This window comes from Ranitomeya imitator, chromosome 1 (genome assembly GCF_032444005.1).
Source record: "Ranitomeya imitator isolate aRanImi1 chromosome 1, aRanImi1.pri, whole genome shotgun sequence".
Taxonomy (NCBI): domain Eukaryota; kingdom Metazoa; phylum Chordata; class Amphibia; order Anura; family Dendrobatidae; genus Ranitomeya; species Ranitomeya imitator.
The window spans coordinates 714,755,400-714,776,548 of record NC_091282.1 but is presented as its reverse complement, the minus strand read 5'-3'; the positions used below and the strand labels follow the sequence as shown (position 1 = coordinate 714,776,548).

The 21,149-nt window shown below is 39.8% G+C and overlaps 2 protein-coding genes across 2 annotated transcripts in view; one reads left to right on the top strand and one right to left on the bottom strand.

Moving 5' to 3' along the window:
- Positions 1–17,139, top strand: part of RYR3 (ryanodine receptor 3) — an 886,248-nt gene extending 869,109 nt beyond the window's left edge. The window contains exons 99-104 of the mRNA XM_069732389.1: positions 286–420; positions 2,897–3,053; positions 3,315–3,379; positions 3,459–3,559; positions 6,923–6,974; positions 15,680–17,139. Coding sequence (XP_069588490.1) covers positions 286–420; positions 2,897–3,053; positions 3,315–3,379; positions 3,459–3,559; positions 6,923–6,974; positions 15,680–15,775 — 606 coding nt within the window. The 3' untranslated portion in view covers positions 15,776–17,139. The remainder of the gene's footprint in view (positions 1–285; positions 421–2,896; positions 3,054–3,314; positions 3,380–3,458; positions 3,560–6,922; positions 6,975–15,679) is intronic.
- A 1,004-nt stretch (positions 17,140–18,143) lies between these two features.
- The window catches only part of AVEN (apoptosis and caspase activation inhibitor), a 751,848-nt gene continuing 748,842 nt past the window's right edge, over positions 18,144–21,149 (bottom strand). The window contains exons 5-6 of the mRNA XM_069732415.1: positions 19,693–19,963; positions 18,144–18,308 (exon numbers count right to left, since the gene is read on the bottom strand). Coding sequence (XP_069588516.1) covers positions 18,205–18,308; positions 19,693–19,963 — 375 coding nt within the window. The 3' untranslated portion in view covers positions 18,144–18,204. The remainder of the gene's footprint in view (positions 18,309–19,692; positions 19,964–21,149) is intronic.

Below are 21,149 nucleotides of genomic sequence, written 5' to 3'. Positions count from 1 at the left end.
TATTCACACATAAGATTTTTTTATCAGTATATTATCAGACTTTGTAAGCCAAATGAGTGGTTCCAAAACACAGAGCTGGTGTGAATCATTGTTTTTCTCTTTGTAGTTGCCACTCCTGATGTTTGTCTTGCAAATGCTGATGAAATAGCGATAAAAAAAACTTGATATGTGAATAATTCAGAATAAGACAAGCCCTGAATCATAGGATGACCTGCAGTAATGGCTTCAAACGTTGTATGATCAATTCATTAAGCCAAAAAATAACTTTTTTTTCTCCTCCCTCAGTTGGTGTTAACTGTTGGTCTCCTGGCGGTTGTTGTCTATCTTTACACTGTTGTGGCATTTAACTTTTTCCGGAAGTTTTACAACAAGAGTGAGGATGAAGATGATCCAGATATGAAGTGTGATGATATGATGACGGTATGTGCAGGTAGCAAATACAGGAACATGGGAGTAATACAAGAGGATGCAGAATACTAAATTTAACTCAAAAAGTTCTAATAGACTATTTATAGAGTCAAAATAATTAGTTATTGTTCGATAAAGATTTATAAATGATATGTAAGTCAATACCCAAAGTCATAAGATAATGTAAGTAATGTAAGTGCATTCTATAATTTTATACATCAGGGAATAAAAACAAAGAAGTGGTTCTTAGAAGGTGTTCAGTAGAGATGAGCGAATTTGATCCCTGCTTATTCGGCAAGCTATAGCAATTGGTGAATAAGCTGCTGAGGGAACTGAGATACATGGAGCGCACCAGCTGATCAGCTGTCCGCTGCCGCAGCTGAATGTGTCGCTGATTTGTCCCTGTCAGAGCACTTGCATGGAGAGCCCAACACACAGGCTCTCCATGCATATGTTCAGCCAGTGACACCTCAGCGACATTCAGCTGCGGCGCTGGACTGCTGATGCACTCCATGTATCCAGGTTCCCTCAGCAGCTTATTCACCAAGCGCTATAGCTTGCCAAATAAGCAGAGACCCGATCAAATTCAAGCAACTCTAGTCTTCAGTAAATCCAACTTTGACTAAGGTGTTTTCTGAGTGCCTGTGCTTGTTTGAGGAGTCACTGTGCTGCCAGACTATGTAACATGTAACAGCCATTATACATTTTTATCTATATACAGTAATTTATACTGGAAATAGCTGCTGACCAGTAGGGGCTTGAGTCCTAAAGACCCTCCTACCCACCGGTCTCTGTAAAAACCGCATTGAAGTGCTCTGCTTTGTATGTGGTCAGTGCACTATACAAGCTCACTACTAACTCTATAGATCCATATTAGAGATAGGAAAATCAAATCACAAAACTGCAGTCCAGTGGCCCGGTCAATAATCTGTTACCAGTAAACAGGAGCTCTGAAAATTGCCGTTTGCCGGCTGTTATCCCCGAGTCTTGTTTAGCCAAACTAGCATGACAAATGTTTTGGCATGATGAACATACAACATTGCGAAGGCTATTCAAAAGAAGAGGCAAATGATGATGGCAGGTAAGCAGTGATTCGCAGGGTTTCCATGCAGTGGTTAATCTGACCTCTCCGATGTACCAGGATTCTGGCAATAGATTCTGCCATCTGTAGTCCATACACCACTTTGTGGATGTGGAGTAAGGACCCATTAGTATTTAGCCTATACACCTCTATGCGTGCCCGCTGCATACAAGAGAAGTATTTAGTGATCAACATAGGTCTCAAGACTGAGACCCCCTTTCTCCGATCAGTAGCTATTTGCATTATATACATATAAAATAACGTAAAATAACAACATTCCCTCGTCAAAGCTCAAGCGAAACGCGCGTCGGGCAGGTCCAGGCTCTCACAGGCTCCCATACTGGTTGGTATTCCACTTTATCTCATTTATGGCACTATGACACTTTCTTAGAACATTTTCTTATACTTATTATTTATTTAAGGGTGTTATTATTTATATATTTATTGTGTAGACAGCACTTTTTATATATTATTATATCTACTAATTTATTACCCTGTATGCCATTACCCTATCAGAGGTTGGGGATTATGCAATGTGGTTACCCAACTATTTGGGCTGTATTATCCACAAAATCTTGTAATTTATACACTTGTTATTTGCTATTATATATTAAATGGTACTCTACTTATACCCTGTGATACCCTGTATTTTATCTACCTTAGGCTACGTTCACATTTGCGTTTTGCGACGCATGCGTCGTTTTTTTGCCGAAATTTGGACGCAAGAAAAATGCAACTTGTTGCGTTTTCTGCGCCCGACGCTTGCGGCAAAAAAAACGCATGTGTCGCACAACGCAGCACAACGCATGTCCATGCGTCCCCCATGTTAAATATAGGGGCGCATGACGCATGCGTCGCCGCTGCGTCGCCCGACGCAAACACGCAAAACGCTAATGTGAACGTAGCCTTATTGTTATCCCCTGGATTATTCAATTTTATTATTTTTCTTTAATAAAATCATGATTTTCTATACGTATTGAGTCGTGCATCATATTTATAGGTTATGTAACGTAAAATAACAGTTACACTTTTATCAAAGCAGAATTTTTAACCTGCTTAGATAAAAAAAGTTAGTTAATGGTAGTCACTTTAGGATCTCGAAAGTACATTACATATCATAGTTGTGCCTAGATGACAACATATGACTGTGTAAAGCATCAGGTTACAGAACAGAGGCACAGAATGTAATGAACGTAGATTTTGAACTAGTGTTCATATAAAAAGCAACAGTTTGGGCTCTCAGTTCATTACTGTGGGTCACTGCATTAAGAATGGAATTAAGATGCATTTATGGCAAATTACTTGCATGACATTACCTTTTAGATCTGCTTTGTAATTCTTCCCAGTTGGGTGCTTTGGGCTACATGATGATGGAAACCAGACTAATTAAAATGTGGCTCTCCACAGTGTTATCTGTTCCACATGTACGTTGGGGTGAGAGCTGGAGGTGGCATTGGAGATGAGATTGAGGACCCCGCTGGTGACCCTTATGAGATGTATCGTATTGTATTTGACATCACCTTCTTCTTCTTTGTCATCGTCATTCTTCTTGCCATTATTCAAGGTAAGTAAGTTCATTTTTCTTGAACACCATGCCCCTCAGCTGTCATCTAGCAAGAAGATTAACAGGCATCCCTTCTATCACTAGCATGCAATAAGGCTTTCACTTTTTTTTAGTACTGCCATAAAGTACATAGCATGTTAGATGGTAGAGAAAAACTTTACTATAGAATCTGATCCACAATAAAATCTAACACGACAACTGCCACCAATATTATGATGTAATGGATATGAAATGTCACACTTCTTTTCTATTCTCAAACAGGTTTGATTATTGATGCTTTTGGGGAACTGAGAGATCAACAGGAACAAGTCAGAGAAGATATGGAGGTATGATGAAAATCTTCCTACAGCATGTCAGGTGTGTGACATCCTGATCTCTGATCATGTACTATTCTTATCTATCCAGACAAAATGTTTCATTTGTGGAATTGGAAATGATTACTTTGATACGACGCCGCATGGCTTTGAAACACATACTTTACAAGAACACAACCTAGCTAACTATCTGTAAGTATTTAGTTGTTTGTATATGAAAATTTACTGTGATGTTGGGGTGTGGTTATTATACTTCTAAACAGAACATTTATAGAAAATATTAACCTATTTAGTAGAGATGATCAAATTGATCAACTGCAAATTGACTTAGAGTAGAATTTATTGAAATTTGCTGGTTCCGGACAATCCAAAGAATTTCCAAAAATGCACATTTCCAAAGTCTGCATTAACCAGACAGGAGAGAGATGCCTAAAACAGTTGAGAATTACTATAAACTGAGTGTGGTGCACTACTGCAGTGCTAAAGACCACATAAGATGGAATAAAATGAATAATCGTGCCAAGAGATGGGCAAGTGCTGGCGCGGTAGAATATGTGTGACTGCATTGATCTGTAATATACTCCAGTATGACAAATTTTCCTGCTACCTCTGAATTTAATTGAACCAATTTTTAAAATCATAAAGTACAAAAGCCATACAAAGGGCGAGTTGCTGCTGTGCATCAAGCAGCCAATCTCACACTGGATGGCTCTTCGCCAAGCATGGCATGCTGCCGTAGCATAACTAGTGCCTGGACCCTGATGCAAAATTTAGACCTACCGACCCCCCCCCCCCCCACACCCACCCCTGCATATTGGTCAGATGTTTGGGCATACGGGCCTTTGTAGTGTCCTAAATAATATAAGGAAATAGATTTTGCCCCTCCCCATTAAGGTATCCTCCATCCTGGTATATATGACCCCATCCTGAGCTCCTTTTTGTTATTATGTCTCTGTTCTCTAGTGAATAAAATAAAATAAAAAAAAAACCAAAACATTCTACTCACCTTCCCCCACTCCCCCATCGCACAAGGTCCTTGTCTCTAGCAGGTGCAGAGGCAGGAAGACGACATCGGAGTATTAGCTATGGGTGACGTATGCGCTGCATGCTGACGTCAGCTGCTAGCCCCTGGTTGACTGGTGGCATGTATTGTGGTGCAGGGAGTCACGGGTCTCCACGCCGCATTACCCTTCAGCTTAATGTACATCCTCTGATGCAGATCCAGCTGAAATAGCTGCTGGCCCCCTTCCCACACTTACCCGATAGTGGTTACATCCTCTGTGACCGCGATCATTATGCCCCTGGCAAGTTGTATGCTGGAATGCTTGTGAGACAACAGACATATAATCATCAAGCACAGGGATGTATTAAATCAAAATGGGGGAATTTTTTTACCTGCTTCCGAAAGGGAGTCCAAGTTGGCATATTACTAGGATAAACCATGTCCTTGCTTGGACGCATGCCAAACCCACGACTGACCAGAAGACCCCTCTCGGATCCCAAAATAGGAATAATGTGCAACTTGTTAAGAAACTATTGGTTCTTCTCTATCTAAACAGCAGGTGATGATGATCCCAAAATAGAGAATTTTTGATGACTTGTGAAAAAGCGATCAAGAAATCTTTAGATACTCCCAAAACAGGGTCACGTTGACATTTCTAAAGCTATGTTTGCATTAAAGAGCTCGAAACGGGTTAACTAAAGTCCCAAGAGACCTCAGTGTTACACAACTTTTCTGGTCAATTGAAGATCACTTTGAACCAAATTTTGGGGGGAAAAATTGGTGAAGCAAGTGAATTTAAATTTTACACGATTCAAACATCTCTAGCTGTCTTTTCGTAGTTTGGGTTTTAGCTGTAGCTTTTTTTGTGTGCGCTACACTAAAGAGCATTTCTCTGTGTGTACTCTGTATTGTCAGACATAGAATCCAGTCTGCTACCACAAGCTCAGAGAAAACTGAATACTAGGGATGTATCCTGAAGTTTTCCTCATTGCAAGCTCTAAGTCAAAAAATCGACAAAACTAGTGTTATTCTTCATGTACGAGCAGAACAACTTAGTCCAACAACAAGTCCACAGTGGTATACTATTAAGAGCAGCAGCCCGCTCCGTCATCCTGTGTGTGAAAGGGGAATCATACTTTGTGGAGGGCTGTGGAGAGATCATACTGTAGACGGAATCTCTGTGGGGGCATCATACTGCGATGTGGAGGCCTCATCATGTGTGTGGGGGAACTGTGGGGATGTCAAACTGACTGTGTAGGGGGGTATTATAGGGGAGAATTCACTATGAAAGAGTCATACTATGTGTGGGAGGCATTTTTTGTTGGTATCATAGTCATTGGAGGCCATAAAAGGGGTACTGAAGTGGGTGAGACCACTAAGGGGTTTCAGTAGGGGCAAGATTACTGTGTAAGTGCCACAATATATGTCGTTTTTTGCTTTGAAGCCCCATAATTTCTATATACACTCCAGCAGGTACACTTTAATAAAGCCAAAATTGACCTCTGGTTACCATAAGCTTCTTCTTCATACTAATTACAACTTTAGTTTTAACCATAATATTTCTATCCCACTCTGTAAATCAATAAAGGGAGAAAGGAGGACGATGAGAATAAATCAAGTGCAGATTGCAGATGGAAAAGAATGTAAATCTCCTCTAAGCATTTCACTTGCAGACTACAACAAAAGTGGAAGCTTTCACCCACATTGACCTTTTCAGAGTGAAGCTGTGTGGCCACAGGTGTCAGATGTTAATTCCTACAGGATATCTACAAATATCTCAAGGATTGAGCTTACTTTCTTATTTTTTTTTACTGCAGCTAGATACAGCCATTACATGTTACTGGTCCAAAAGGCTCTCTGAGGGGCATGAGCTGTCACCGCTCCTGTCGTCTGGTGGAAAACATATCAGTTTGGATATCAAGAAAAAAAAAACTTATTGTGTTTCCAGCAACTATTCCTTTACTCCCTGTCCTCTCACCTACGGGAATGATTGTTTGTAAGATCTCCCTGATCCTAATAGCCTGCATTAACACTAAATGAAGGCTTCTTAGAAACATTTTACACTTTCCCAAGTATTCAAAAAGAAAGTTTAAATAGGAGAAAATGGAGTAATCTCATTAAGGCATATTTATCAATACTGTCTAACACTTAAACAGTGCAAAGTTAAATCTGTCCAGTTCATCAGTGGTTGTTGTGGTTTGATCAATTTGCCGCTTTTTTAGACTTTCTAAAATAAGTTTGCACCACCTCTCAGTTGACTGATCTTATTGTAGACAGTTTATTTGTGGTCCAATTGTATCAGAATTTTGGGTAATTTGGCATGATAAATCTCCTCCGTGGTCTTTACATTTTAACCCCAATTATGAGAACCCAATATCTCTGTATAATTCTCGTTTGTCCAGTAAAGAGGATTTGTATTAAACCATAGTAAAGTGTACTCCCCTTACCTGCCTTATCTACAATAAATGCTCATTAGTAGTAAGGACAGGCAGTGCTCATTAATCCACATCTTATCTTCTCAATTCATATGATTGTTTCTGTGCTTGTTACAGGTTCTTCCTCATGTATATCATTAATAAGGATGAGACAGAACACACTGGCCAGGTTGGTATATTACATTACTCTTTTAGATAAAGTTGCATACACTCCATTTAATTGTATAAATTAATTCCTTGTCTACGTCAAACCATATGTACAGCTACATGAAATGACTAAAATATGTATTGTTAAAATTGACCTTAAATAGTTAATAGATGCACTTTCCTTCCAGGGCAAAAAGCTTGCCCACAGATAATAGCAATTCTCTTTTATATACAAATCAATATGTTTAGGTAAGACTAGAGGACTACTGGTAAAAATGAGAGTAATGAAGTGAAAAAGGTGACCTTGTGCAACAATTATACACTATCCTACAGTGTTGTGGTTAAAGGGACCCTGTCACCAGGTTTGCCCCATATGAGGCAAGGCCAGTACCTGATCTACAGCATTCTAATATGCTCTATATATGCCCCCAATCCGGCCTACAAGACAAGAAAAAGAGCTTTAATAATACTCACCTACGGGGCTCTCCGGTTCGATGAACATCACTGTCTTGGTCCGGTGCCTTCTCTCTTTTTGCGATGCTGTCCTCCTTCTGTGCTTCGAGTAGATGACGCGTCCTACGTCATCCACACAGTGTCCCCGGAATTGCACTCCCACACAGGCGTACTTCTCTCTGTCCTGTGGAGGTAAGAGGAAAATACTGTAGTGCGCATACACAGGGAAAGGCCAAAGAAGTAGGCCTGCGCAGGAGCGCGATGCCGGGGACACTGTGTGGAAGACGTAGGATGCTTCATCCACAAAATGCAAGGAGACCAGCATTACAAGAAGAGAGGCGGCACTGGACCAAGACAGCAACGCCCATTGGGTGAGTATAAAAGCGCTTTTTCTTCTCTTGCAGGCCAGCGTGGGGGCAGATATACAGAATTATAGAATGCTATATATCAGCGCTGAAAGGTGGTGGCCTTACCTCATATGGGGCAAACCCGGTGATCTATTAGCAATCTAATAAGGACAGTTTTTGGTGGTTTGATCTGTATATCTATGTATTCTTGTTAGCCGGAGTATTACCACAGCAGCGCGTGTTACTTCATATAAGCAGCAGAATCCAACGTAAGGCAAACTGTGTTTAATATATGCAGCTTGAACTGGAACAAAATAAGAAAGCTTTGACAGTAACTACCGATATAATCTAGTCCATGTAACACATGTCTCTCTGTGAAGGAAACAGCAGCAGAATGATGCAATCAGTGAGAGTCCTCTGACCTTTTTGTACAAACTTTAACAATCACAGCATAGCTGACAAATGAACACTCATAGACATTCAATGCAGACTACAACAGGAATGGAGTTGTTGCATTTAAACTTATTCCAACACCCCCACTCAACAACTGCTTATCCTGTTAGTCCCATTGCAGTTCTGAATTCTTCAAACTTGGCTCTTGACAATGGCTTTGTCAAAACATCTGCTAACATCTTGTCAGATTCACAGTAAACAAACTTTAGAACTTCACGCTCTACTAAGTCACGCAAGTGATGATGTTTAACATCAATGTGCTTTGTTCTTGCACTTATCCTTTCACTGCTGGCGAGCTTGATACATCCTTGGTTGTCCTCATAGATAACAGTTGGTTCAGCTAGTGGTTTGCCGAATTCTTCCAAAAGTTGCTTCAACCAAATTAACTCTTGACTTGCATGAGCAGCTGATGTATATTCTGCTTCTGTAGAAGACAATGCAACTGACACTTGTTTTCTACTGGACCATGAGATTGAAGTGTGTCCTAACTTGAACAAGTAACCACTTGTTGATCTTCGATCACTTGAGTCTCCAGCCCAATCTGCATCTACATATCCTCTGAGAATTAGATCTCCTGATGCAGAAATCTTTAGACTTAACTCTTGGGTTGCCTTAAGATACTGAAGAAGTCTCTTAATTGCATTCCAATCTCTTTGGCGTGGCTTGCTTACACGTCGGCAGAGAATTCCCACTGTGGCTGAGATATCTGGACGGGTTGTGGTTGCTATGTATAGAAGTGCCCCCACTGCTTGTCTGTAACTGTCATTTGTGGGTAGCAGATCTTCTTCTCCTTCCAATTTTAGGTAAGATGGATCCATTGGAGTTGATATGCCTTTGGCTTCTGACATTCCAAACTGGTTTAGAACTGTGGAGATTTTAGAATTTTGATTAAGAAGAAAACTTCCATCTTCCTCTCTCTGGATTTGGATTCCCAAATAGTATGTCACATCTCCAAGGTCCTTGGTCTCGAAATGCTTGTTCAGAATTTGACCTAGTTTTGAAATTTCTCTCTCTTCTTGATGCGCTACTATTACATCATCCACATATAGAATAACATACATCCAATCTTGTGATACACCTTTTGTATACAAACATGGATCCGCTTGAGACCTTTTAAATCCTTCGTCGATTAACACTTTGTTCATCTTAGTGTTCCATGCTCTTGCTGATTGCTTAAGGCCGTAGAGAGATTTTTGCATTCTGCAAACAAGGTTCTCTTTACCCCTTTTAACATAGCCTTCTGGTTGAGTCATGTACAGCTCTTCTTCAATGTCTCCATGTAGAAAGGCTGTTTTGATGTCAAAATGTCTTACTTTCATCTGCTGAACAGCAGCTATGGATAATAAAGTTCTGAATGTAGTTTGCTTGGCAACTGGAGCAAAAGTAGCATCATAATCTTCACCATATTTTTGTGAATATCCTTTTGCGACCAATCTTGCTTTAAAACGGTGAACATTACCTTCGGAGTCATATTTGTTCTTAAAGACCCACTTACATCCAATTGCTTTCTTGCCTTGAGGTAGCTCTGTGAGCTCCCATGTTTTGAGCTTATGAAGGGATTCCATTTCTTCATCAGCAGCTTTTATCCATTTTTGCTTCTTATGAATAGGCAGTTTTTGCATTTCCTGCCATGACTGTGGCTCTTCTTCTGGAATTGATCTGACCATATAAGAAAGGCGTTTAGCTGGAATTCCTTTATTTGATCTTTCTGATCTTCTGATCTCCTGAGGTTGGCTTGGTTCTTCTGTTTCTTTTTCAGTACTTTCAGAGCATATCCAGACTTCAGTATTTTCTTTGAGATTCTCTTCAATGTCTGGAATCACTGACTGAAATTCTTGTTCCTTAGGTTGAATTATTTGCGTAACCTCATGAAATTTGAGCGATACTGAGTTTTCATCAATCACTACATCTCTGCTGATTGTTACTGTGTTGGTCTGTGGGTGCAGGATTCTGTATCCTTTCTGAGTTTCACTGTACCCCACAAGAACTCCTTCCTTTGCATGAGATTCCCACTTAGAACGTTTTTCTTTGGGAACATGCACAAAAGTTTTGCTTCCGAATATCCTGAGATGCTTCAGGTTGGGCTTCTCACAGTTCCATAGCTCATATGGAGTTTTACTTGTAGCTTTACTTGGCAGTCGATTTTGAAGATAGGTAGCAGTCATGATGGCTTCTCCCCAATATGTTGTAGGTAGGTTTCCATCAAATAGCATACTTCTTCCACTTTCACAAAGAGTTCGGTTCTTTCTCTCTGCTGTCCCATTCTGCTCTGGGTTGTATGGAACGGTTGTCTGGAACACGATTCCATTCTTTTTCAGGATGGTTTGCACTTTACCACTTGTATATTCAGTTCCATTATCTGCTCGCAGTACCTTTGGTATTCTTCCAAATTTGTTAAGAACTGCAGCAAGATATTCTTCAAGTTTCTGTGGAACTTCATCTTTACTTTGAAGTAGGTAAGTAACAGTATATCTGGAATAATCATCAATGAATGTGAGAAAATATCTCTTCTTGCTGGGAGTAAGAACACTCATTGGACCACACACATCTGTATGTATCAAATCCAGTATCTGTGCAGATTTAGTAGTGCTTACTTTAGGAAACGATTTTCTGGACATTTTCCCTTTTAGGCAACTTGTGCACTTCATTGTTTGATTACACTGGTTGATTGCAATACCATTTGCAAGTTGAGCTAGTTTCTTTACTGCTTCTGGATCTCTGTGGCCTAGGCGTCTGTGCCACACATGAATACAGTCCTTATGAAAATCTTGTCTAGCACTGTAAACAGTTTCATTGCATTTCAGCTGATAAAGTTCATCTTTGATTTTTCCTTCGGCAAGGGTATGACCCTTCTTTGAAATGATGCATCTGTCATCCTTAAATGTAACTATATTTCCCTGTTGTGCAAGCTTCTTTACAGATAAAAGGTTACTTTCAAGTTTGGGAACATACAGCACGTCTTTAACTGGGATTTTTCTGACTTGTGCTGAGGATTGAACTTGACAATGGAGATAACCATCTCCTATTCCTTCTGATGTCATATAGTGACCATTAGCTAAAATTACCTTTTCAGACTTGCTTTCATCTAGATTAATGAAGAAATCTTTATCACGTGTCATGTGAGCAGTCGCTCCAGAGTCAATACACCAAACATGGTTTGCATATGGGCTTGTGCTGACCCCAAATGCAGTCGCAATACATGCATCTTCCTTCTTTACAGCTGTTTTAACCTTTTGATGACTGTCCTGCTTTTTAAACTGATTCATTCTTGCTTTCCACACTCTGCAGTCTGCTTTAAGGTGACCAGGCTTTTTACAGACAAAACATTCACGAGTTTCCTTTAAATGACTCTGAGCTTTAGAAAAGTACTGTGTCTTTAATGCTGCTTCTGCTTTGCATATATTATTGCTAATAGTCTCTGACTTTCTCTTGTATTCATCTGCAAGTTTCCCTTTCACATATTCTAGTGTGAGTTCATCATCTGGTCTGGCATCTAATGCAGTCACAAGCGTGTCATAACTTTCTGGAAGACCACTTAATAGTAATGCAGCAACATGAAAATCTTTAATTTCTTCACCAATACCCCTTAGGCGCTCCACAATCTCTAGGGTGTTTCTGATATAGTCCTGCATATGCTGGCCATCACTTAATTTAGACTGATACAGCTTTCTCATAAGATATAGCTTATTGCTGAGATTTGACCTTTCATGCACTTTCTGTAATTCTTCCCACATTTTCTTTGCAGTATCACATTTGCATACATGTACAATCTGGTTATCATCTATGCTGAGGGAAATAGTGCTTTGTGCTTTCTGATCAGTCTCTAGCCAATCACCCGGTACTGGGTCAGGCACAGGCTGTTCAATACATTTCCATGTACCCTCTCTTATAAGTAACATCTTTACCTTGAATTTCCAGGAGCTGTAATTGTGATTTGTGAGACTTGGCACTGTGTACTTCACTGCATTCCTTTCTGTAGACATTCTTGTCTCTTGTACCTTTTTTTTTTTTTGTTTGTTACTGGCCCTTTAAGCTGCGCTGTCCGGTGCTCTGTACACTGCGGTACCTTTGCGTTCCGGTGTCCTTGTATTCCGGGGGTTCCTCTGTGCTGTCTGCGCTTGGCTCGCTGCTTATTCCGGTGACTGGGCTTTTTACCATTTACTTTCCGGTGGCTGGGCCCATAACCTGTTAGCCGGAGTATTACCACAGCAGCGCGTGTTACTTCATATAAGCAGCAGAATCCAACGTAAGGCAAACTGTGTTTAATATATGCAGCTTGAACTGGAACAAAATAAGAAAGCTTTGACAGTAACTACCGATATAATCTAGTCCATGTAACACATGTCTCTCTGTGAAGGAAACAGCAGCAGAATGATGCAATCAGTGAGAGTCCTCTGACCTTTTTGTACAAACTTTAACAATCACAGCATAGCTGACAAATGAACACTCATAGACATTCAATGCAGACTACAACAGGAATGGAGTTGTTGCATTTAAACTTATTCCAACAATTCTATGTGTATATATCTATTCCAACCTGTCAGTATGATGTTACTGTACGTGGCACATCAATTGCCAGCTTTTCAAAGGGTCTAGGGGTATGGTTCTACAGGAAATAGTTTTTTTTTCTCTGGGGGCACTCAATTTTATTAGCATGCACAAAGAGACACAAGACATGTGTTTTTGTCACAGCTTCTTTGCTGCCAAGCAACCAGGTTTTGCTGCAGGAAAAAAACACAGCAAAAACTCCCAGTGTGAACATACCCTGAGGGTATGTGCACACGTAGAAAGCTCCTCTGTGGATTTTTCCGCAGCAGATTTGATAAATCCGCAGTGCAAAACCGCTGTGTTTTTTCCTGCGGATGTATCGCAGTTTCTATTGCGGATTCCGCTGCGGTTTTACATCTGCAGTTTTCTATTGGAGCAGGTGTAAAAACGCTGCGGATTCCACACAAAGAATTGACATGCTGCGGAAATTAAAACGCCGCGTTTCCGCACGTTTTTTTCCGCAGCATGTGCACTGCGGATTTCGTTTCCCATAGGTTTACATTGTACTGTAAACTCATGGGAAACTGCTGCGGATCCGCAGCAAAATCCGCATCGTGTGCACATACCCTAATTCACTAAGTGGTGTGCGTTTCTTAATCATATTCCTACATGCCACTCATTAAGACTGATAGTGTGCATATCGCCACTCAGAGGCTGTGTGCACACATTGCAGACTTGGTGCTTTTTTTCCTTGCAGATTTTTTAGATAAACCTGAAGCAATTCTGATGCCAGCAAAGTGAATGAGAAACCTGAAGTGTCATGCACACATTGAGTATTTTTGACTTGCAGATAATAATCTGCAGTGCGTCAATTCTCTGTGCGTTTTTAACCATTCACTCAAATCAGTCAAAAACGTCAGGAATTAGCATTTTTTCTGCCAAGAGCTACAGAATTGATGCAGAAATTTTACTCAATGTGTGCACATAGCCTTAGCGAGTTGGACCCCATGTTTTTTCGGAAATGCTGGCAGCATTTCAGAGTAATACATTATTCTTGGCTGCAGTTGTGCAGCCAATGTCTGATTCATGCTGCCTGTGGTTCAGGCAGCATGAATATAAAGACAGATTTCTTCTAAGTTTTAACCAGTTATGAGTAAGTATTCAGGTCACTTAAATAGAAGATTGAAATTTGTAGATAAAAAGGAAAGCTCTCTTACTTACCGTATAGCTATGCAGTCTTATAAATGGCAAAAAAGACTGCTTAGAATACAGATGTCCCATAGTTGGCCTTTCCAGTAAACCTGTGTTCTAACATCACATGCTGCAGTAATAGTACAACTGGGTAAACTGATACATATTAAGGTAGGAATTCATTAAGACTGGCATTTTGTTCTGGTAGAGTAAGATGCGCACATCTCTTAATGATTTTTGTATATTTCAATCAAAATTCTTCTCCTGCTCTGAACTGGAGTAGATTCTGATATAATTTATGCCACTTTCATTTGATGTAAGTGATAATGAAGCTAACAGGTCAATCTACAAAGTGCACCCACTTTTTAGAAAAGTGGCAGGTCTGGTGAATACCAGAAAATGTGGCAAGATGTTTGTGCAATTATGCATGGCACTAATATTTACTATTCCCTACAACTGGTATAAAATAATGAAACGTAGCCCATGAATGTATGGGCCCACAGCCGGTCCATGAACGTTCATTTGCCAAAAATATGAGTAGATTGACAATACGTGCAAATATACTTTGTATGTTAACTCTGCTCCATTGTCTTTAGTTCACATGTTCCCTTATAGTTTAGGAAGCACTACAGAAGAAAGGGGATGACTTAGCTAATGAACTGAGCCAGGCAGCTAGCATCAATTGAGCATATCACTGACATGTGGAGAGGAGGGCGGCCTGTCTGACTGTATTGGATGAGCAGTGAAAGTAGAGCTTTCTGAACAGGGAGGGGGCGTCTGAAATTGGGACATCCGTGCAGATTTCATGTATAAATATTATTAGTAATTCTTGCTTATGTTTTTAAAATGAATATTAATAACATATCTCTAGTAGCCCATCTCTTTCCTCTTGCCTCAGAATGGAGGGCTTGTGCGTCAGTAAGGTGGAGACCCTCTAATTACACCTCATTGAATTACAGGGCTTTTAACCAATTACTTTACAGACCATCCAGGCTCTTTTTGCATTTTATTCTCTGAGAAATCTCTCGAGTTGGATTAAATTGCATAAAAATAATAGACTTGTATCGTTCTAATACTTGTACATTCAGTTAACATCAGTGCTTGATATAAAAAGATGACTGTGATACGTTCTAATAGAATCATTTATAGTATTGCAAATTTTTTTATTCTCTAACTTACCCAATCAGCCTAGGGGTCTTCTCTGAAGAATATCATACGGATATCTTATCCATACAAAAGGCTCAGGACTTATAGAAAGTAAATAATAATCATCATCAGAAAAGTTAAAAAGGGTATTTCAAGCTCTATGATCCTATCCCAATATGTAGAAGGTTTAATAATTATTAGCAAATACCTCCAATTAGAAATGTAGTATAGTTTTTCTGATTTGCTATATCGCTTGTCCCCATGTAAGGAATTGCAGTAGCTTAGGTATCCATGGTTACGACCACTAATAACTTACTGTCACTATATCAGTGGTCGTAACCTTGGATATTTACGCTACTGGAATGATCTGCACATGGGGAAAGTGACATAGTGAATCAAACGAGCTATACTAAATTTCTAATTGGATGTATTTGATAATATTATTATTACTATACATACTAAATTATGGGAAATGATTTTGAAGATGGGAACACCCCTTTTAAAGCGATGAAAATAGTTATTTACTTTTGTAGCACAGCCACTTGGGCACCTGCAATCTTCCATCACCAGTGCAACAGACAAGAACATTAGTTGCACAGCACAAAATATAAGAGTTCATAATTCATTATACGATTTCTATTTACTGCAGGAATCTTACGTTTGGAAGATGTATCAAGAGAGATGTTGGGACTTCTTCCCAGCTGGTGACTGTTTCCGCAAGCAATATGAAGACCAGCTTGGATAATAACCTGGTATTATCCCATCAGTCAGATTCACTGGACATGTACTCAACCTGAAACAATACTCACCCAGTGGGACACATTTATGGAAAGACCAGCTCTGCCCAACCAAGACCTCAATCTTCTCATTTGGATTCATGTAATTTCTTTAAAACCAACGACTCGTACAACAAAACACAGATCTATAGCAAATGTGCAATGAAATATCAAATTTATAGATCAAAAAATTACTAATAATCACCCACCACCACCACAGTACATCAATAAACTGATGATCTGACATGCTCAATTAGCCATAGTGCATTTGTTAAGTTACTAAAATGTGTAATGAGTAGAAAACTCAATGTTATTTAGAGGCTACCAGATAGGACCTTATACAAAACGTTTACAACTCAAATAATGGTATTCAGCCTGATTGCACCCATCCCAGCATCTCTTGATTTTCACACTGATGGGCAGAGTTCTTTTAACTGAAAAGCCACAAGTCTGGCTGCCCGAGAATTAAAGGGCTAACTAATATACATCCAGTGCACAATATTTATCTTCACAGCAACTGCTCAGCTCTCTCTGTAGCAGCGAAATTCAGTTCAGTTTGACCCCACAAAACCTGGCAGACACATCCATTCTGTAGAATGGGACTTTGTGTCTGGAGAAGCATGCAATTTTTCTTTTTTTTTCATTTTGATATTGAGGCTTTTGATTATGTCACAAATCTGATGCTAGTCACAGACACCAAATCAAAGTTTGCTGCATCTGTTTTGGAGAATGTTTGTGCTCTGGAGCCTGAACAAAGTCAACTGGACATAAACAATACTGAAAACATCTTTGGCCTTTGGTATTACTGGTTAGCTTCTGGGTACATCTGTTTCTCAGAGCTTTACGTTTACTTGTGTAAAATAAGCCTAGTCTATGAAAGGTGATAATAGTATTTAGCTTTATTTTGTGGAACTTCAGGCAGTTGATGGTAAAGTTGGAAGGGGAAAAGTTACTTCTTAACACTTTTTCGACCCTGAACTTAATCGATTAAGTGCCTTAACCGTCTGTAGACGTAGCTATGCAAGATATTTTTTCCATGTTAGTATTAGATTGACAAAATACACAAAAGTTGTGCTGTTCGTTGTCTTACTGTACGAAATGAGAAACTGCATTCAGTTGCTATTTAGTTTTTCTTTCAATGACAGTTTGCTGTTATTTGAAGAAACTGGAATGTATCTTAAAATTATATTCTCTTAAATGGAAATCTTATGCCAAATCCAAAGCACTGCTTTCTGGTCATTGGTAAGTGCTGTAGTGAAGCTGCTAACTTTATGCATTTTTCTTCAAATACAATAAAGTGCCCATCGCAATAAATAAATGATAAACCAGCTGAGCTGTTTGTCTTACTGCGCAGACGCAAGATGCAGGACAATATTAATAAGACCAAGGATTAGCACTGCTCTTCTACATAAAGGGGCAAAGAATCACGCAGACACAATTTTCCACTAAGTATATATTTATCGGAAAACATTGACCTTGTTTTGTAGAGAAATGCAATAGATTGTACCTACAACATTCAGTATTATGGCAGGAGAGGCATAAGCTGCCATATACTAGTGATTTCTGCCACCCATAATGAAAGATTTTGACCACTAATTATCATTGAGCAGATTTTTTTATGACGCAAAAGACAATGAGACACGGAACATAGGCAGATGTAAACGTCTATCTGATGGGTTGGATATTTCTTTTATAGTTTAAACATGAAGCCATTGACAACACTTATGAAGTCATTTGTGCCAAAGCTCATGTGTGTTCTCCATCAATAAAAGCCCAGATTTTCATTTTCTCATGCAGCGTGCCTCCCCACGTTCTGGATGATGAGAGGGCGCGCGCTCCTGCTTGAGTAACAGGTCAGGCCAGCAGCATGGCCTGAACTGTAGGCGCTCCCATAACAATATATGGGGCACCGTTTTCTCTGCAGCACTGGAAGCACAGTGGGGCTGGAGAGAGGTGGCCAGGATTGCAATGTAGTGCATGCAAACTCAGCAGGAAAGCACTTGTAAACCCTGAGGATGTACAGCCACTGCTCCTACAGCGCAGCGGTGGCTGGTCCCATAGACAACCACATGTAAACCATAAGAGGAAAATATAGATATCAGTACTGTGAACCAAATAGAAACATCATGTAAATGGCAAAATAACATTTTTACGACGACTACCTAAATGTGCACAGTCAAGCAGATGGAAATAACCCTTTAAGACAGAAATCAGTCATTAACTTCTAGGATCAGCCAGAGCTACAAATTTCTTAAGGCATCCATGAACCACGAATGGTTCAGAAAATGACTGTCTGATATATCTAGTGTATAACCAGATTTAAAAAAAGTAAAACGATTCCCAAAAAGCATGAGTCTTTATTGCATCTTAACCACATATTTACAGGTACAAGAAGACATTAGGAGATCATACTGTCCAGCCAGTCCTCCAGATCCTCTGAGGTCATAGCCTTGGGAGTCTCCTCAGTGGCAACAGAAGGCTCATCTTTCATGGGAGAGGTTGCTGAAACAGAAAGAAGATAAAGATGTAAAATGTTGGCACGCATTCACATCCAAACAACTACCTCAGCGCATTTCTACTATACAGAGAAATGCTGTGAACATTTAGAGTATGTGCACACGTTGCAAATATTGCTGTGGATCCGCAGCGTTTCCGCAGCAGTTTCCCATGAGTTTACAGTACAATGTAAACCTATGGGAAATGAAATCTGCAGTGCACATGCTGCGGAAAAAACGCGCGGAAACACAGCGTTTTATTTTCCACAGCATGTCAATTCTTTATGCGGAATCCGCAGCGTTTTTACACCTGCTCGCTCCAATAGAAAACTGCAGATGTAAAACCGCAGCGGAATCCGCAATAGAAACTGCGATAAATCCGCAGGAAAAACCGCAGCGGTTTTGTACTGCGGGTTTATCAAATCCGCTGCGGAAAAATCCGCAGAGGAGCCTTCTACGTGTGCACATACCCTTAGGGAGCACAGGCCTCAGACAAACAGGATGACATGATGCGATCTCTGGAAGATCAATCAATGAAAGCATAGTTTTGATATAATACCAGTGTTAATAGAATTGCTCATCCCAGGACCTGTAAAACCTTTTGTGTAGTCCTCTCTTTGGCTTTTATGTGCGACTCATCAGCTGCTATCTACATGAGACTATCTCCGACAAATAACCTAGAGAAATGGCTGCAATAACCTCTCCTAGTCCTTACAATCATTTTTTTTTTCATTAAAGTAGTTACAACATTGTTTACTGACACATTTATAACATCTAGTCAAATGTACCCTTGACTAAAACAAATTGGGTTCCAGTAATTGTCAATTAAATGGTTTTGAGAAGTAAATTCACCGATATCACAGGTTCCCCATCCCTCCGAGGTCATCTGCTCTCTGTCTTCTGAGAGATGCTTCCAGCCTGGGTAAACAGAGCTGCTTGGCACTACTACTATTGTCTTGGCACTACTTTAGTGGTTAATGTAGCATTCAACTAGACTCTGAATAATGCACACTGAGAGAGGCTCATCAATCATGCATGTGGGAATGCAGTGCGAGTTTTCTATATAACAGGAGACGATCTGGCAGCTATTAAAATCCAGTCTTGTTTAATGGGTAAAGCAGCACACCGCCTGACAGCAGAAGCTGCCTTTAACACAAAAGAACATATAAATCTCGACTGGGCACGAGGCAGACAGGAGAATCTCAAGAGGGTATTAGGTGTGGGCACGTTCTTATATAGCTATTCAAGGAAACAATCCGGTAGCCTCAGTATTGCACACTGACTTGGAAGCACAGATGGGACATATCCATTATTATAGTTGCTGATTTTGTTACACAACAATTTTTTAAGTCATCGCTAACTGTGCCACTGTGTGTGCACTGAGCCCTTACCACGTTGCTCACAAGACCATTGTTGGTCAGGCGCTCTGATCCCATCAGGACACGTGGCAGCTTTCTCTGTGACAGGAGACTTCAAGCTGAGCAGGAAATCAAGCTCCTCGTCATATGCCGGTAGAGAGGGGTCTGGAGAAGCCTTGGTCTCTGATGGAAAGGCGACATTTTCTGAAGACACAGAAGCTCCACTTCCTTCCTGAACAGTAAAAACTGGCACGTTTGATATGCCCTTTCCTACAAATGGAGGAAGCTCCTGCGGCAGCTCTTCCTACCAGAAAGAAATAATTATGTGTTTGTTACATTCTGCCATCAATTATTCAGTAGTCAATTCATTCCGCTGTCAGTGCCTCAGCATTATTTAATTTTTCCAAATGACAGGGTCTCTTATTTGTGTGTGAAGATGCAGTGATTTGCAAAACTCATAATTTAATTTTCTTACAAAGTTTACAATGACATTTTACATGTTATTTTTCTCACACATTTGACAGCGGCACATATTACGATATATTTGAGAAACTTTTTCAGTTTGAAATACTACATGCAAAATAAATATCCAGCTATCACCTTTTTGCTATCTACATAACTGGCTGATGATGCAAATGGAGGAAAATCTGAACTGATGAGAAGGCAAGCAAAGTATGACTTCTGTAAGAATGTTTTTTTTCTTTACATGACTTTAAAGCACCACTCCAGCAAGGTTTTTATTTACTGCAGGAGCGGTGCTTTATTGTTTTCATACTTAAAGTGCTTCACTATCATACAATGTTTTAAGACGGTTAAGAATTTTATGAAAAAATTACAAAAAAAGCACAGCTTTTTTTTTTTCTAGTGGCTGTATGTGACAATGTTGGCCCCTAGACCCAAGGTTTGTCTATGGGCTTTTACCATACAAATAGTATACATTATTAAATCGATTTCATAAACCTGATAAGATTGGTGTGCTTACTATGGAAATCCATGTCTGAATGGCTGCATAGAGTGCAGCTTTAGAATGAAATAGCACATGAATGACAACTGCAGGGATGAGGGACACTGAGGAGCTGTCAATCAGGCTAGGTCGGCGGGATTCATTTAAAAAAATTAGACATTCTGACCAAGAAAACGCAGCATCCTTATTGCAAAATGACACCAGCCAGAGAAAAACAAAACCTGACAGTGGCATTTGAATAAAAGTCATGTTTTCACAAATATATTAAGATAAAGTTGCATATCTGCCCCTGTGATCTTATTGGTTGGATAGTGAACTTGCAAAATATTCAGAAGAGGAAATGGCATGCTGAGGATCCAATACAGAGGCAAGTGGTATAAAACTGGCTAATAATTGTAAGATCTGAAGATAACACATTATCGATGTCACAGCCTCCAGCTTCACATATGACGTGTTAATAAAAATGCTTTTATTCAAATCAAATAACACTGCATTTTCTTCAATTAAGTGTCTGGGGCTGCTGGTA